This window comes from Pocillopora damicornis, chromosome 11 (assembly GCF_964200805.1).
Source record: "Pocillopora damicornis chromosome 11, jaPocDami1.2, whole genome shotgun sequence".
Classification (NCBI taxonomy): Eukaryota; Metazoa; Cnidaria; class Anthozoa; order Scleractinia; family Pocilloporidae; genus Pocillopora; species Pocillopora damicornis.
The window spans coordinates 4,735,729-4,753,228 of NC_142680.1; the positions used below are offsets into that span (position 1 = coordinate 4,735,729).

At 36.7% G+C, this 17,500-nt stretch overlaps 1 protein-coding gene across 4 annotated transcripts in view; it reads left to right on the forward strand.

Moving 5' to 3' along the window:
• LOC149037132 (receptor-type tyrosine-protein phosphatase kappa-like) overlaps positions 1-13,754 on the forward strand; it is a 21,044-nt gene extending 7,290 nt beyond the window's left edge. Inside the window, exons 5-27 of one of the 4 annotated variants that reach the window (XR_016180947.1) lie at positions 1-22; positions 568-861; positions 1,119-1,221; positions 1,455-1,722; positions 2,003-2,063; positions 2,851-2,962; positions 3,056-3,195; positions 3,278-3,429; positions 3,630-3,711; positions 4,078-4,154; positions 5,076-5,115; positions 5,707-5,804; positions 6,009-6,125; positions 6,717-6,865; positions 7,367-7,502; positions 7,905-8,054; positions 8,570-8,672; positions 9,481-9,551; positions 10,003-10,137; positions 10,732-10,769; positions 11,339-11,493; positions 12,044-12,179; positions 12,479-13,754. The exon at positions 1-22 is cut by the window's left edge and continues 284 nt beyond it. Coding sequence is in view for 2 of the 4 variants with exons in the window: in XM_089186911.1 (XP_089043037.1) it covers positions 1-22; positions 568-861; positions 1,119-1,221; positions 1,455-1,722; positions 2,003-2,063; positions 2,851-2,962; positions 3,056-3,195; positions 3,278-3,429; positions 3,630-3,711; positions 4,078-4,154; positions 5,076-5,115; positions 5,707-5,804; positions 6,009-6,125; positions 6,717-6,865; positions 7,367-7,502; positions 7,905-8,054; positions 8,570-8,672; positions 9,481-9,551; positions 10,003-10,137; positions 10,732-10,854; positions 11,339-11,493; positions 12,044-12,179; positions 12,479-12,559 (2,805 nt within the window). In the remaining 2 variants the exon portion in view is untranslated. Of the gene's footprint in view, positions 23-567; positions 862-1,118; positions 1,222-1,454; positions 1,723-2,002; positions 2,064-2,850; positions 2,963-3,055; positions 3,196-3,277; positions 3,430-3,629; positions 3,712-4,077; positions 4,155-5,075; positions 5,116-5,706; positions 5,805-6,008; positions 6,126-6,716; positions 6,866-7,366; positions 7,503-7,904; positions 8,055-8,569; positions 8,673-9,480; positions 9,552-10,002; positions 10,138-10,731; positions 10,855-11,338; positions 11,494-12,043; positions 12,180-12,478 lie in introns of all 4 variants that reach the window. The other 3 variants (XM_089186911.1, XM_089186910.1, XR_016180948.1) reach the window with 3 other exon arrangements.
• The last annotated feature ends 3,746 nt before the right edge of the window (positions 13,755-17,500 follow it).

A 17,500-nucleotide genomic window follows, 5' to 3' on the forward strand; every position in this document is an offset into this window, starting at 1 on the left:
GTGAAGAGAACAAAGGAAGATGGTAAGTGATAGATGAAGGTGAAAAAAATAAAATGATCATAATTGTTCGTGGAAGAAATTTTTACTGAACTTGCGGCTGAAATCAAACAAAGAAATGTTCCTCACAATTGCCGAAAAGGAGCCTGAAAAATTTCAGGCTTTGACAGGACTCAAACCCGTACCTCTCGCAGCTGACCTTTGAAGGGATCGGGGGGGGGGGGGGGTGATCGCTGAATAGAGGTGAAAATAAGAATACGAAAGGGAAATAAATTGGGGACTTTGACAACTGACCGTTTAATACAGAATGACCAGATACAGAAGATATCTCGCTCGCCGTGGAGTCTGTGGCCTAGTGGTAGAGAATCTGAGCGCGGAATCCGAAGTTCTGAGGCTCGATTCCTCATTGGGACTCAGAATTTTTTATTTTTCCTATGCTCGTGATAAGAAAAAAAACATCTTTCTCTATACTACAACGTGCTTTGGATTAATTGTTATTCATTACACATACCTCCGATGATTTTCTTTTCATTTCTTTTATTAATAATTACATTATCTCTATTCTGCCAGCTCCTAGTGTACCTTTATCTTTATCTTCTGTTGACGTGTCACCCACCAATTCGCATGGTCCAAGACTAACCTTGACCTGGAGTGAGCCTGCAGAACCAAATGGGGTTATCAGAAGTTACACTTTGTTTTATAGTCGCAATGGAGTTGCACCAAAAGAGATTTCTCGAATAGACAAAGATGCATCAAATTACACAGTTGATGTGTTTGGTGGAATGACTTATCAGTTTAATGTCACAGCTGTGACTATTAAACCTGGACCATATGAGACGATAACTGTAACTACCAGGACATATGGTAAACTTAACTTTCATATTTTTGAAGTGACCATAACTTAGTTACGTCATGCAATTCTGTCTAACTTAAGCAAATCATCTATTTCTACCGTCATTTAAATCAATTTAACTCTTGAAGAGATGAGTTTCGTTAATTCATTTAGTTAGTCTGAGTGCAGTGTCATGAATCGCCATCTGAACTTGTAATCATACATCTGTATTATCTCATTTAATAGGAACCCTTTTGTTGAGATACAAAGTGTCTATCTTTCTCACCAGCTCCTAAAGCTCCGGTTCCACATAATGTGAGTGATGTTGAGGTTTCTGAGACAGCTGTTGATATGTTTCTGTGGCCAGTTGAACAAATAAATGGTCCAATAAGGTAATTATCAATAAGAATGTGATTTGCAGAATAACCTAAGGTTGACCAGGTCCTTTCTAATGATAAGGTGAGATTGCCAGCCGCTCCTCGAGAAATGAGATAACGGTATGTTGTTGAAAGCAGGATAAATTCTAGCAAGAGGATTTAAGTCATTGATGCTACGATCAAAATGTGATTAGAGACTATATACAAATTGCCTTCATGACTCGGGCAAATTTTTTTCAATCTTTCAGTGCTTATCAAGTTATTGTTCTGAAAGTTGTCAATGGTGTTGAAGAGCTTCCGGAAAATTATGATTCACAACTGAAAGCTGCCAGTGATGCAAAGAACGATGACGTGAACTTTTACATTGCTGCTGAGATAGGAAATGTCCCAGCGCTCAAAGGACCTTGGAAATTTACTGTTGGCGACGGTGAAAAAACTGGAAACTATTTGAATAAAGAACTTGAAAAAGGACAAAACTACATTGTGTATGAGAGAGCTCTAACTAAAACCACGAAGGTATGTAAACTATAACCTACGTCCCTTCGATTACTCGTAGAACTGGGTTTAATGACCTTTTTGCAATCGATTTTAAAGAGTAGTTTGCTAGACAGTGGTCTAGTCTTTATTGCGGAGAAGATTGTTCGCACTACATTGTATGAGTTAACACAAAAACTAGGAGGAGGTCTAGTCTAAGCCCATACTTTTCAGCCGTTTTATTCTCACTTCAGTCTCCTCATTGTTTTTAAAGCACGGGCATTTTTTGAAATGTGTGGTTTGTTTTTTGTATATTCTACAGGAAGTACTAAGAGGAGAAGTAGGGAGCGTTGCCAAAATTTCTATCACCCCGGCCATTACGGGTTTGTCCATATTACATTTAACTAACCAACAAGTTACAGTTTATACGATTGTAGATTTACTTTTGTAATTCAAGGGGCTTTTCAAGAGCAGTAACTCACTTGCGAGAGTGGTGGCTCCAAGAGGCTTATATGTTAGCTTGTATTAATTACAACTGGTCGAAAATCCTCTTTTTAAATATATTTTATTGAACTAGTTTACTTCTTTTCAGTATACAGAGCCTGGTGTCTACATTTTCGTTTAGATAGTCTAGATCTACAAGCTAGTCTAAATCCATATCATCAACTATGAGCATTCAAAGTTTATGCCAGAATTTGGCTCGCTCGGCCTGGTGCCGAGCTAAATTTGAGGATAGTAGCGAGCTGCTAACAAAACGAAAGTGAATTTGAGGGAAACAATTGATAAATTGATGGCTAGGGTAGCCAAAGCCAAAAATGCGCAAATAAACCTAAACAGAACAACGATGGTTAAGAAAGGAGAAGATTAACGCGGATAGGAAATAAAGAAGTTCCAAATTGTCGGTTAAATGTACTTTCCTCGAACCAGCATTTAAAACTTAGGACTTTTTCTTAGCATGAGTCAGTAACGCAGTTGGTAGTACGAGTCCGCAATCCAAGCCGACGCCATTTTGGTCATTGCCGGTTGTGCGTGTATTTTCTTGTGATGTCACTCGAACAAAACGATTTTCGGCCATGGTCGACTTAAAATTATTTTCTTAAAAACCATTTTTGATTTTTGATTACCAAATGTCTACCCTGAAATGCTATTTACGCTCTTCTTTCGTGGAAGGTGGAAGAGAGGAAAAGTCCAGCGGTTTTAATGTCGTTGCTGTTGCTGTACCTGCAGTTCTGTTGCTACTCCTTATTCTAACAGTTGTTGTTGCTGTGCTCTTATACCGGAGGTTTGTTTATTTTAAGACTGAATACTAATGACTGAGCGTAGAAAAAAGTATTGCAACTGAAAATTACACATCTTATCTTTTTTTTTTTTTCAGGAGAAGGGAGACAAGATCCCAAAGTGCCAGTGAAAGACCTGTCCAATTTGATGACCTTCAAAACGGTTATGAAAACCTTGGCGCGAGTACATCAAGTTTGGTTTATCAGAATGTAGGAGACAGTCGTCTGTCAATTGAAGGTATGTTATAACATGGTTCATTGCCTATAGGGATTATCAAGATACTTCAAAGTTCCATATATGCGATTTCTTTACCCTAAAGGTATTGAACAACAGCCTGACGGTGGAGAGGAAGAGGCTACCTACAGTGAGGCTGACGATGGTAAGCCCAAACCAATTCCTGTGGCTAATTTTGAAAAATACTTCAAGAGAGGTTCTGAAAATGGTGCTATTGTACTGCGAGAGGAATATAAGGTAAGACGTTGGTTTTTCTGTGTGTTATTGTACGAGAGAACACTTGTAAATATTTCTCGATTTTTTTGTGTGTTGTTACTTTCGCAATAGGTGACTTGGTATTTGTGGTGGATTTTGATGCAAGGGTCTCAAAAAGTGATCACATCGAATCGTTTTTGATAAAAGCACATGTTTTGCAACTTAGTATATACCTTTCTTAGAATTTACAGGGCGATATGCTGTTTCCTTGTGAGATTGGCAAGAGTAACAGAGGCAAGAACCGTTATGGAAACATCGTTTCATGTGAGTACATGAAAATATTTTTTGCTGTTTCTATCTAACGGTAACCATGTAAAAAACCTTTAAGTTATATTAAATTAAAATCATTTTCTAGTGACTAGACCGTAACTAGCGCTGCCTCTGCAGTTAGTCTCTTTTAAGGCAATAATTATAAATTCCATAGCTCTCTGAATATAAAACTTTGTCACTATCTCCAATCATTTCAAAGTTGGTGAGGTGGGAAGTGGTAAAATGGTTAAGTTTAAGTTAGAATTTCGCACCATACACTATGTTCAAGATTTATACGTATTTCACGCCTAAAAAAAAAAAAAAAAAAAAAAAAAAAAAAACTTAACTAGTTCCTAAATCACCGATTATGTTAATTAACAGATGATCATTCTCGTGTTGTTTTGGAGGAAATAGAGGGTGATAAAAATTCCAGCTACATCAATGCAAGCTACATTCCGGTCAGTAACACAAAATACATATGCATATGACGACAAAACAACGACGGAGACAGGACGACACAATACGACTCGACACAAAACGAAACGGCACGACACGACAATACAAAGCAATACAACGGCGCGTCAACACTACTTGTTTGATGATATATATAAATGAAGAGATAACAGATTAAAAGATATACAAATAAAACTTATTTTACGGTTCGGGCATCTTGAAAAAAAATCAGCATGAATATTTTCTGTTCTCTGTCTGCAGTCTTTCATTACTCTTATGGGATAACCTTTCATCCTTTAATGTTTAACTTCGACAGCAAATCTCATAACTTACATAATAAACGGCTGAGAAAGGCATGGAAAAGACATTATATCAATATTTTGAATACTTATAATTAATTTCAGTTAACTGTTACGGTATAATCTAACCGACAGAAAAACACTACAATCCTACAAACTCAACTACCTTATTAAACAACGAGTGATATTCTTAATAAGGGGAGACTCCTAAAGGCAGTACAATAATTATGCTCAATGAACTTACTTAAGCCCCTTACAGTCTATATCTTAGCTCGCCGAAGTCACAGTTTCCTCTAACTTTTCTTGAAATAAGCAATCTTCAACTTTAGCTCTCTCTCACGGTATAGCTTTCTAAACAGCCGGTGTCTCCTGACAACAACAACTACTACTACTACTACTGCAGAACTGAGTCCTTATATACATTTACACAGTGTTCCGGGACATTTCAGAAGCTTATAAAAGTACTATTTTATTAGTGTTACGTAATAACTGCGTGACTTGATGAAATGTTTTAGGAAGTTCTATGGTACACATGTCAGCATGAGTTAGCAGTCTGGAGAATTCAAGATGCTTATATTTACAACAACAATTGCTCATAACATCAAGTTTTCTACTTTCTCTCCTTAGACCTACGATGAGGTCACCATGACTTATATCGCCACACAAGGTACAATTATCTGGAGGAGTTTCATAGAAACACCCATAATTCTCACACGTTAACACGAGCCATTGTCTAACTGCTGTAGTGAAATCTGCTGCAATATAGAGTTAGAGAACTACAAAACCTCTCACATAGTAATTACTGTTGGTTTTATCTGGGTCTCCTTCAGTATATTTAACCGTGTACCCTCTGCACATGGGACACCTCTGGAACTAACAAAAGCGTCCTTGAGTAAAAGTTCCTTCGATTAACGTAATAGGTGCAAAGGTTATAGAAATTTCTCGCTTAGTTCGAACGATAGTTTCTGCATTATTAGGGGGCGAAGATTATAGCTCGTTGTTACGGGGTTCAGTCCCTTTAAGGGGTTTTCTGTGGCCTTTTCTGTGCTAGTTTTCCTTTGTTACTCTGTTGGCAAAACCTCTCCGGCAGGAAAAAAAGAAAATTTATAAATGTATTCAAGAAAGTTCCCATTGTTCCGAAAGAAAAACTTGTCCCATTGTTGTGTCAATGTTGTTAAATAGCTCATGGCTTTGTTAAATTACCACACGCTTCGCCATTCTTTAACAATATTCTAAATACTTGTAATTGGGTTATTAGGTCCAACTTCTACAACTGTCGATGATTTCTGGCGACTGGTCTGGCAGGAAAACTGTTCCACCATTGTGATGCTTACAAACCTAGTTGAGGGGGGAAAGGTAGACGTAGATCAGTTTTCAGTTTAACGTTCAATTTAACCGGAGTTTCCTTTATTTTGCATTTCCTTCGCTTCATGAGTGGTCTGTAAAACTCGCACCATAATCTTAAATATCGATCACATTCAAAACCAAGATCAGAATAACGTCATGGGCTGCTACATATAGGCTCACATGCATTTTTTGTTGTTGTTGTCTTAACTGTAGGGTAAATGCGATCAGTATTGGCCAGATCACACTTCCAAATATGGTGCTTTCACAGTTACTCTTCAAAAGACTGAAACTTTCGCCGATTACGTCATCAGGTCATTGATTGTGACGAAGGTGGGGTGTCTTAATAAAATTGCTGTTTTTATATTTAGTACTTCCTTAAAGAATATGGCCTTAAGTGCTAAACAAAAAGTCCTAATCGTTTTAAGTATATACCTTTTGGGTGTGTTACATACCTAAAGAGTACATGGTAACAGTGCGCAAATTGCAATGCATCCGATCAAAGAAGCTGCAACCCACCGGCAGGGTGTATTTGTATTTGTACCGGTGGCGGATCTCAGTGGAGGGTACGGGGGATTCGGACGTCCCCCCTTCCACCCTTCCATCAGACTTTTTTACCACTTGACTCAAACCAATATTTTTCCAACTGCAGGATGAAATTAGAGTACTAAAAATTAAATCTTTAAATATCTTTTAGTTCATTAAGGCTGCTGAATAAATAATAACACAAAATATGTGATGAAAACAGAAATGTGTCTTATGAATCAAAGTTTGGGCCCCCTGGATCTGTTTAGGCATGATCTCTGTTCCAACTAAAATTAAGTAATGGAATTAATCTTTCCTTGAAAAATACTCGAAAATAATGACGTATTTTGGGCTCCTTCTATGACAACATCTTCAACCTGGGCGTGAATTTCCCCTCAGGATTCAGAAAAAATGAACGTGCACCAGTTTCATTACGTCACTTGGCCAGACAAAGGCGTCCCACAACATTCCACAGCTCTACTTGGATTTAGACAAAAGATTCATGCCAGACACCAGGCTACTGGTGGACCACTTCTTGTGCACTGCAGGTAAAGAGCACAGAAAAATTTCAAGACTTAAAGTTAACGGCTTCATATTTACAAACTATTATTATTTGGGTTAAGGTTCTTCTGCAGATTTTCTAATTAAAACTTTTCTTTTCTAAGGATAACGATAAAAATTTTTTCTTAATATACCTCCATGTGTGTAAATTACCAAGGCCCTCCATCAACCAATCCCTTACCCTCGAGAGTCGCCCAATCGTGCTTAAAATAACTGACAATTCTAACAGGGCTTTTCAGTTGGTTGTCGTAAAACCAAAACCAAAGCAATCCCAACATCCAATGCGACGGAAGCTCGACATCATGAGGAACAAATGAGGACTCAAAGTAAATACAAGGAAACTACTCAATGTGCAAGTCACCTTGTCGTGTTTGATCAGTGCGAGTTTCCATACTTAAAAAAAGGGTTGATTGTTTTCCTTCGCCTCTTCCCTTCATATTTTTTAACAATAAGAATTGTTAATTATCTCTATTGTTACCCTGGTACAGTGCTGGCGTTGGTCGAACTGGCGCATACATTGCTATCGACGCTATGTTGGAGAGTGCTGAGAAGATTAAAACTGTGTTCATACAGAATTACGTGCAAGTAATGCGTAGATCTCGTCCTCACATGGTGCAGAAAGATGTAAGCAATTTCAACCGCTTTCCATAAGAATAACAGCAGCATAAGTCCTTTTTATTTTGAGCTTAGTTATTTCACGGTTCGTCGTGCTCCACGGTTATTGTGAGGATCGTCGTAAGCCAGTTATGATTTCGATAAAACGCCTAAATGATTTCAGAGTCCACCTTCTTGAAACCACCATCTTCAAATTTAGAAAATCTAATCGTTCTCGATATGACTTTATCCGAATTGATATATAAATATATATATCAAATAGATATATAGATTAATGTATATATATAGACATATACCAAAAGCCGTTTGTCTCATCACTACTCTGTCTCTGCATAAAACCAGTGCGCTTTCTTGCTCCAAAAACTGTTCGTTCAGTCCAACAGTATTAGTATTGACTTTACCTCTGTATAGGAACAGTATGTTTTCCTGCATCAAGCAGTGATGGAGGCCTTGGTATGTGGAAATACAGAGATTATCCCCCAGGACCTACGAATTGTGATGAACAAGCTTTCCATGGTGCATAAACCATCCAAAAAGACTGGATATGAACGAGAGTTTAAGGTAACTAGCAACTATTTCTAATAAATACATTTCGCTTTGTTGCGAAATTAGACTTAAATACCAATAAGACAGCTTATTGCTTTATCCTGAAGATTCTTTTAAAGACTTCTCTGTTTGATATTGTTAACATCACATTCATGTCTTATTTACACTTTTCAAGACAGCTAATCTCCACAAACTAACGATTGTGTCTCGCTCACAAGTGATCATTGACTCAATTATCAAATCACAAGAAACTGCTCTAGCTTGAAGAAGAAGGCAATAACTCAGTTCGGTAAGAAACAGAAACGGCCGAGGAACTAACATGAAAGCGGGACGGCCAAAGGTTGGCTTAAGATGGTGTCCCCAAATTAGTAAGGGATTTGTTCCCTGGCTAGACGGTTTTTGACACTTTAATAAAGTTTCTATTCTATTCTATTCTATTCTATAAGATAAAAAAGATGAAAAGGGTTTTCAAAGGACAAACTGAAAGATGCAAAAATAATCACTTACATCTTTTGATACTTTTGTCATAGCGCTTGGAACTTGTAACAGACGCCCAGGCTTCTCAAGAGGAAGCAAAGGAAGCATTTCTGCCTGAAAACGCTGTCAAGAACAGATTCCCCAACACTGTTCCGCGTAAGTGTCACCTTGTCTTACTTTGCAGTCTTTCAAGAATGTCAAACAAGATTTCTGCTCACTCCTGTGTTATTTCCTAATGGAGCCCTAAACCAAGTGGTGTCTCATTCGGTCTGAAACCTTACGAGTGGTCAACGAAATTGAAAGACCCCAATCAATGTAAAATTTGTTAGTCACGAGTGGATTACAGATTGGACGACACAAAGTTTTGTTACCAAACGATCAAAGTTTTCACAAACTTTGGGAACAAATTAGCCATTGATCGATCATAGTCACGGCAAAAATATTTCAGTTTACTTATATACACGAGAAAATAAACCCATAGTCTAGATAATAATGCGCGAAAATGCAAATACTTTTCAATAAAGCAGGCTTTCACACAATTCAGCCGCCAACCATCAATCATTCTCTATAATTTTGTTAGTTTTGATAAAGAAAGGTCATAGCCTACAAGGTATTATGAAGTCGTACTGCGATGACCCAAACAAATAAAATGTTATAGGTTCGAGTCATGGCTAAAGTCACTGTGTTGTGTTTAAGGACAACTTGGGTAAACTTCACACGAAGGGAACCCAAATTGGCGTGAAATCAAGGTTTCTAAGACAGCGTAGGACTTGGAATAAAGAAATATATCCAGGTTAACTAAAATGCGTAAAGTTCGACCATTGGTACCCTAAAATTCCATACCAAATTTCAGGTGGCGCCACACATCGAATGTTTCCAAACGATAGATCTAAGACAATCTTTATAATTATTGTTTGGTATGTTTTTTGTCTGCATAAACGCCTTTATGTCGATTTTACACTAGTGGACGATGCTCGAGTGCACTTACAAGCTTCCTCACAAGAAGAGAGTTACATCAATGCCTCATATGTGGATGTAAGTGCAAAAATGCCTTCTTATAAGATTTTTTTGGTAATATATATTCTGTTTATTTATTAATTGAACACAAAACATCGCAAGTACGAAATTTAAAAATAGTCAATCAATAATACAGAAGAATAGCAATATTACATGAATTCACAAATCAAAAAAAAGATTTAAAAAAATGTTTAATCAATGTAGCGACGAAACCTAATAAAGACGAGGAGCTCATAAAATAAGTATTCCCAACATGTTGATTTGAAGAAAAAACTCAGTGGTTTCAAGTTCTCTAGAAAGCTTTCTAGTGCAACGTGTCCATATGTTTTGAATTTGTTCAATCTATAAGTATATATTCTTTTCCAGTATTTTCTTTTTGGGTAAAGAGGTACTGTTATTCTTTTCGTATTGGTATACTCGTGTTGCTTAACTTGACGTCCACATTTTCTTTTGAACTTTTATTTTTCAGGACTATAGAGAACGGAATTCATACATCCTGACTCAAGCGCCATTAGAAAACACCATTAAAGACTTCTGGCTGATGATTTCTTTGTATAATATTGGCACAGTTGTAATGTTGAATAACTTGAAAGAAGGAAGGCAGGTACGAATCATGACATGTTTCTGAAAAGCACTAAACAACACTCTTTGCTACGTATTTTCAACCAAGAAATGTACAGAACCTGCCTAAACTATGATGTTAAAGCTCTAATGATTTATATCAAAACAGCCACTGATATGGGCAACTGATGGAAATCTCTGGAAAACTTTGATAGATTGCCACTATACGTTAAAAGGTGGCAAAAATAATGGGACAAAACACCTCTAAAGCATCAATTAACGCAGTGAAACTAATATGCTCTCAAAAACTATCCGGCAAAGTGTAACTTTCCCGCTGAGACTCTTTGACTAAACCGCTGTCACTTGTAAATACGATACTCGTCTGCGTTACTGGCTGGCGAAATGAAAACTTCCAAATGTTTAGAGCACATGTCACTATAGTTCGGATATCCTCTCAACACCTTTAGACTGAAGAAGCTTTATCGTCGAGGGAAAGTAACATTTTACAACGATTGACCACGGAAAAGTTGGAACTCTTTACTGGAAAATCCTTGCAACCCCTTTTTTTAGACCACGATATTAAGTATATATAATTATATCACGGATCAAACATGTAGCACTGTTTTTCTTTTTGTAGAGTTACCCAAAATACTGGCCAAGTGAGGGATCCGCCAGGTATGGTGTAGTCACTGTTCAGCTTTTGTCCCAAGAAAACTCGAACAATATAACTACCAGACGATTTACCTTAGAGAATGCAGCGGTACGGTTTGTTTGTACAAGTATTTTAAAGTTTTCTGTTCTTTAGGTAGTTTGGAGCGAACTTCTTCCCATACCAATGGTTGCGGTTTGCTTGTACTAGTATTCGAAGGTTCCCTGTGTTATGGGTAGTTTCGATGAAACTATAATCAATACCAACAGAAAGTGTTTATATATTTTCAACGCGTGTGATTTATGTTAATGAAAGGTGGATGGTTTGACCTTAACTCTTTCAATATCAGGAGAGACCACTCTGTAAATCTCCTGACATTATCGATACAGTGTCTAAAGGATATTATTTGATTTAACACTAGAATTTCCGCTGAACTTATGCATTATTATGGAATCGAGTTTGTTTGCTCGCTTTTCAATATTCAATGTTTCACTCCACATAAACAAGCTAATCCTTCATTTAAAGTTAATTTTTTAATAGGCATCTGTTTTGAAGAATGGTGTGAATTTCTTCCTTTTTTAATTTGTTTTTTCAGTCTCATGACAGGAAGTCAACTATACAGCATATACAGTACACCGGTTGGGCCGATGGAAACTCGTGCCCAGATCCCAAGGAGATACTTGAACTAATGAATGCTGTACAACAGTCTCAGCAGCAATCAGGAGATGGAGTCATTGTTTTTCAGTGCAGGTAAAGAGCTCTCTTTAAGTAAAGAGTTCTCTAGATGTTATCATATTTTTGAATGGATTACTACATATAACCCTAAAACGTTAAAAGTTATGGTTATTGATACAGAGCTTAAGAAGCGATCTTTTTAAGACACCGCTTTAGCATTTTAAACCAAACCGCGCCAACGAAAAATATTGTTTGAACACCAAAAATGATAATTTTAACTTCTGGTTGCCGTCTGCTTCCCAAAAACATCTGTGCTTAAGCTCCCTAATGTTTTACTCGGCACATATGTCATGCCCGAATTGCTCATAGTCAGTTTGTTAGACATTATACCAATAAATGACCAAATATTTATTTTTTCTACAGAATAGTAGAAGGTTTAAATGGTTAATGTAGATGACCTTATCTAGCGTAGACAGTGTTATTGGTTGAACATGTCTGAAAAAAGTAGACACTTGAATCGCTAAATTAAAGGCTAACAAGAATCAAGGCAAGAAACTGCAACACGAATAGACAATCGTGTTCTTTTCATTTTTTCTTAATAGTTACCCGTTTTATCTTTCTATAGTGATGGTATTGGCCGCAGTGGCTGTGTAGCTACCATAATTTCAGTGATCGAACGAGTCAAGATTGAACAAACAGTTGATGTTCTCCAGACTGTAAAACTAGTTCGAGCAAAGAGACCAGGTGCTGTCAACACCCTTGTAAGTTGACAAATGTCATAATCCATTGTTATAACTTTACTCATGTCTAGATTGCCAGAGGAAAAACAGGGGAACTCCACTCCGGCGTTTTAATACCGGGAGTAGGGGCCCTCCAAGGTACGCCTGACTTTATCAAAACACGGAACTTTGCTTCGAAGAATTAGAATTGAATTTCTTTACTGTTCAGTCATTTCTTTTGGGTTCTGAGAAAATAACATGGTCACTTTGCTGAGCGCTCACAGATCAATAGCGTTATTTTTCGTGATCCTAAGGAGTGTTTTTATGTTTTCATCTTTTAGGAGCAGTACATGTTTTGTTACAAAACAGTTCTGGCTTACTTAGACTCTTTCAGCACCTACTCAAACTTTGCGGAATGTTAAAAAGCATTGTAAAGTATAAAACAGATTTGATAGAAAGAAGTGATGCACATCCTGGGTGTTTTTACGAAGCTGTTCTCTCCTTTTTTTTTCCCTCGTATTCAAATTTTTTGTAACAAATTATATATGCCTCTACGACGAAGGCCTTTCCCTATAATATTTTTAAAGGTTTTCCTTAATTATTTTTGTAAAAAGAGTAGACCAGGTAAACGTACAGGTATCTGAAGAGGTTCACTGTTTGATAGCTGATAGATTTACATCAGATTTTGCTATAGTAACTTGGGACACAGACATGTGTCTCTACAGGGCTTAGGACAACGGCAATTATCGTACTTTTTAAGTTATTCCATTAAGATAAAGAGAGATAGGTGTATGTAAAATAATTCAAAATACAAAGGTATCCCATTAAGGAAAAGAGGTATGTATGTAAAAGTAGACAAAGTATTCAAATAGTTTAATTTATTACGTTTCATCGAGTTTTGTGTTTTCTTATGGGTTAATGGTAAAGGAGAACCTTTTATAACTTAGATATATCATAGTATATATTCCTCTTAAATGTTTCATTGAAGCTTTAGAGGTGTCTTTACGTTTCAAAAGCGTTGAATCAAAAATGGAAGTTTGTCTTTTTAATTTTATAGTTTGGTTTAATGGGACAGTTTGCCCTTTTTTTGCATTTAATTCCCTTACCTGGAGTTAATTTTTCATAATGTTAAATTCATAAATTATACGAGATGGTCACATAACTTTAAAAAAATAGTATTTTTTTTCTCAGAAATTAGAAATAATTTTGTATAGAGTTATATTTTTAGTAATATAATTATAAACTAATATAAGTCAAAGGTGTAAAGCGCATTAAGTGGTCTGATATTCAGCCATTGTATATTTTTACTAAAGTAAAGGATAGAATTTATATAGAGTTGAGGATATATATTAATAAATTCAATGACTGATTGATTGATTGACTGAAATGTGTTTATATATTCACCCATCTTATAGTTAACCTTTCTATCTACATTGTGTGAATTTTGGAGTGATCTACCAGCAGTTTCTTATTTAATATTCCTCTTAAGAGTTTGAACTGATCTCGTTTATTTTCATTGCGTTCGACTGTTAGTTTATGAAGATGTAGTCAAAGAGAACCTTCATCGATGAAACTATCTGACGTTGAAGCAAAAGAAAATAAACTGACTAAACCCAATTCCTTGGTAAATTCCACTACAGTTATTTATAGAAAATCTCTCCGAAGGAAGTCTCTTATCTGAGACATCCGCATGAAAGATCAATTCGATCTGTATTCTGAATGAATATAATAACGAACAGCGAAAAGAGAAGTTTTGTCGATGAAAACGACTTAGCACTCTATACGCTAACATTTCAAGTTTTTGCTCGATAATTCATAGTACAGACGTCTGGGGAAACAGAATTCCATTTTCGTTGAAAACCTTGCGGAATCGCATCTATCTTCATACAGATGAGGAACGTCGTTTGAACTTAAGCTTGGCCTAATGAGGCAGTAATTTTGAAGAAAGTGACATGTGGATGGTTGAAATTTTGAAAAGGTGGTAAGGAAAGGAAATGGAAAAAAAAAGACACGAGAATGTGTCACGAGAAGAAGGAGCTCTGAGCCAGAAAACGTCAATAAAGGTGCGGACTTATCCACCCGCGCCCACGCAACATCTGCGTCCTTGCAGTGCGATCGCTATCTTGACTTCAAACATGAGCGCGCGGTCTTTTTTCAAGTTCTCAGTAAGTAAATGAAAAACCACAATAATGACACATATAAAAGCATTGGCCAATATAACTAGCCCTTTTTTTTATATTGTTACACATTTTCTGTGGCTGTTATGTCCAGGCAAAGTTCTTGTGATTTATAGCCTTTAAGTGACGTCGCGTTAACATTTCAAAGATAATAATGTTCAAACTCTCGTCTCAGTCAGGGTTGTAAATATAATTTATTGCTTATTTATCGTACCAAGCTACTTTTTAAAAAACAAATATCCTTTCCAAAGCATGTAAGGGAATATGAAAAAACGATTGAATAAATTTGGGTTTATGCGTTTCATTTACTTGATGCTAATGATATATATTCAAGTTAATTATGAACATTCAGTCCAAACAGTCCCTCGAGGCATGAACACGCCATGAATCATTCTGACGAAAAATTCGGTCTCATTCTTGTGGGTTTTGAAGCCATTGAAACTACCTGGTGGAGAATAAAACTAAGGGTAAGTTTAAATAAAATACAAATAAGTCAATGAATTGAGATTTTGTTGTCAAAAATAACTATTTACATCATCGTTAACTGAACTATAGACTCGCTGCTTTCACTCATTTCATGTCTACCTCGAAGAAGCGTGGCTTTCCCTTTCTTCTGAATAAAACCTTCGCTTCTTGTGCAAAAATTGACCTTCTTGAGAACAACCATTAATTTAAAACTATCTTTTCCCAGTTTATTGTTCAGCTACAGCTTGAAATTGCAATGAATCAATCCTTATTTGTTTGCGTTTCTCAGGCTAACAAGGTGCGCGATTCACACGTGCGCACACCCGCGGCAAAGGAGCGAAGCCATTTGCTTCTGTCCTCGCACGTCCCGCATATAACTGTCTCGCGGCCTGTGTTCGCTGTTTTTAATGACTTGCTACAAACACGATAATTTATCGAGCGTCGAACAACATTTAAATGTACCTTACAATTTCACCGAAAATTACTTTGAAAACCTGTAATAATCATTTAAATAAAAATTTGAAAATATATTCTGCGTTGGTCGGCATAGAAGCGATGAGGTGCTAAAATTTTACTCTGGCTTACCTCAACTAGAACAGCTTTCTATTATAAATGACATTAACAGGACATAATTTTAGGAAAACTATATAACTCCTGCTGATTCAGTTAGTATTGTATTTGTGGCATCAAAGGATATCAGTTTCATTTCAAACTGAGAAAAAAAATCAACACGTGTAGTGATGTAACAACAGTATAATACTGCAACGAACTAGATGTAATATCAGGGTAATTTTACGTTATCAACTGAGTTGATAACGATAATATCACTTAATCAAAACCACGGGTCCTATTGATCTGAAGGGCTATATCGATGATCCACACCTTTTTTCAAGTGGAGGACACTCCCATTTCACTCCACATTTTCATAAACTTCTCCCTTCTCGTCCAAGCTTCCTTCCGAAACTCCCATATTGTAGTAATCTTGGGTCACTCGTCTGTCGTCCAGTGACTGGTACTCAGATGGTTCACGTGACTGCCCGTCAGAAGGCCTGGGTTGCAGCTCCATATAAACACCAGGTTCTGACGCTTGATGAACACCAGATGGGACAGGGATACTACTATTTACTGTGGTTGTTCTCTTGTTAGGCTCAGCTCGTCTTAACCGCCATATCAGGATACCATTCACAATAAGAGAGAAAAACACAATGACAGAAAGAGCAATGACAGCAGCGAAAGGTACTCGGCTTTCAGCTGAAAATCAAAATGGCACAATAATGAGCGCGTTTGCAAAACTCCATAATACTTACAGTTTTCTTCTTAAGTGTCCTAAGTTATACTTGCATGTTAAAAAGAAAGGAAAGTTTTGGAAAGTAAAGTTTTGTCTGTCACTACAAATTGCACTCCTCTGCTCTTAATGTTTCCCAGCCTGTAAATACCTCTAGCCATATTCATAGCTCTTTTTCGTATATTATCTCTCATTCCTGGAACCAGCTACCATCTTCAGTTAAATCGGCAACTACTCTAGCAGAATTTAAGACTGGCCTATCTCGCATAACTACGCTTGGCTGTAAGTGTAATAAGTGTATTAGTATACAATTGTAGGGATAGGGTTATGAATTGGTAAATAGGCTTCAGGGTTAGGGCTACAAGTTAGGTGATTAGGGCTGGTAGGATTTCAGGGGAAGTTCAGGATTAGGATTAGGGGTAGGGGGCTAGGTGATATTTTTGCGTTTTTTTCGTCATATATACATATATTTAACTTGTACATATATTTATGTACACATCTGTATTTTATCTGTCGAGCGTTTTCAACTTGAGCCATTCGGCTCGGGGGATTGGGTAACCACCCCTTACGTTACCGACGTAAAATAAACTGTATTGTATTGTATTGGCAGAAAAAGCGTATGATTGAATTGTTGATGGGCATGAACCCAAACACTAAGAGCACAAGTTATGTCCACGTGCCAAAGCTACGGCACTTGTTCATCATAAAGCTGAATTTCGTCGAATCACGTGTTTGCTCTTTATTAAATTAAAAGAGTTTTTGTCGCAGTGAAACGAGTAAACGACATATGATAATGACAAGGGTGTTACTGTAGTAGTGTTGTATGATATGCAAGGTCAGCCGATGAATAAATGCAAATCAAGATTTTACTCGCACTGTTGTAATCGGTTAAGACTCTTTGGTATACAATGTAGTTTTCTCCTCTTGTCAGTTCATTGTTAACAAAGGCTCCATGCGATTTCCCATCACCAACAGTAAACTTCCAAGACTTCTCATGGACAGGGTTATTTTTCAACTCTGCAGCAACATAAAATGGGTAAAAGTTCGTGTTGTTTGTATTCAAGTCTTGAACACAATCAGAGACTTTAAGAACAATTACCTGATAGGCACTGAAATAATGAATAAGAGCGAAATTCTTATCAATGAAACTCTAACCATCGTTCCGTCGCTTTTTTAAAACTGATAGACGTTAAAGACATTAGATTTAGATCTAAGAATCATGTAGTAGACTCTGCCCACATACTCCGTTTAATTCTTTCACATCTTCATGAAAAAGAGTCGTAACGTTTACTTATTGATCTTTCATTTAAAAAGATAATAAATAAATGAATAAATAAATATGTTTCTGAGAGTCCTAAGATAAAAGGTGGAGTGAATGAAAATCAACGTACAGTAATTTATATTGTTTATTGACCTTTTAACTCTCAAGATCTGAT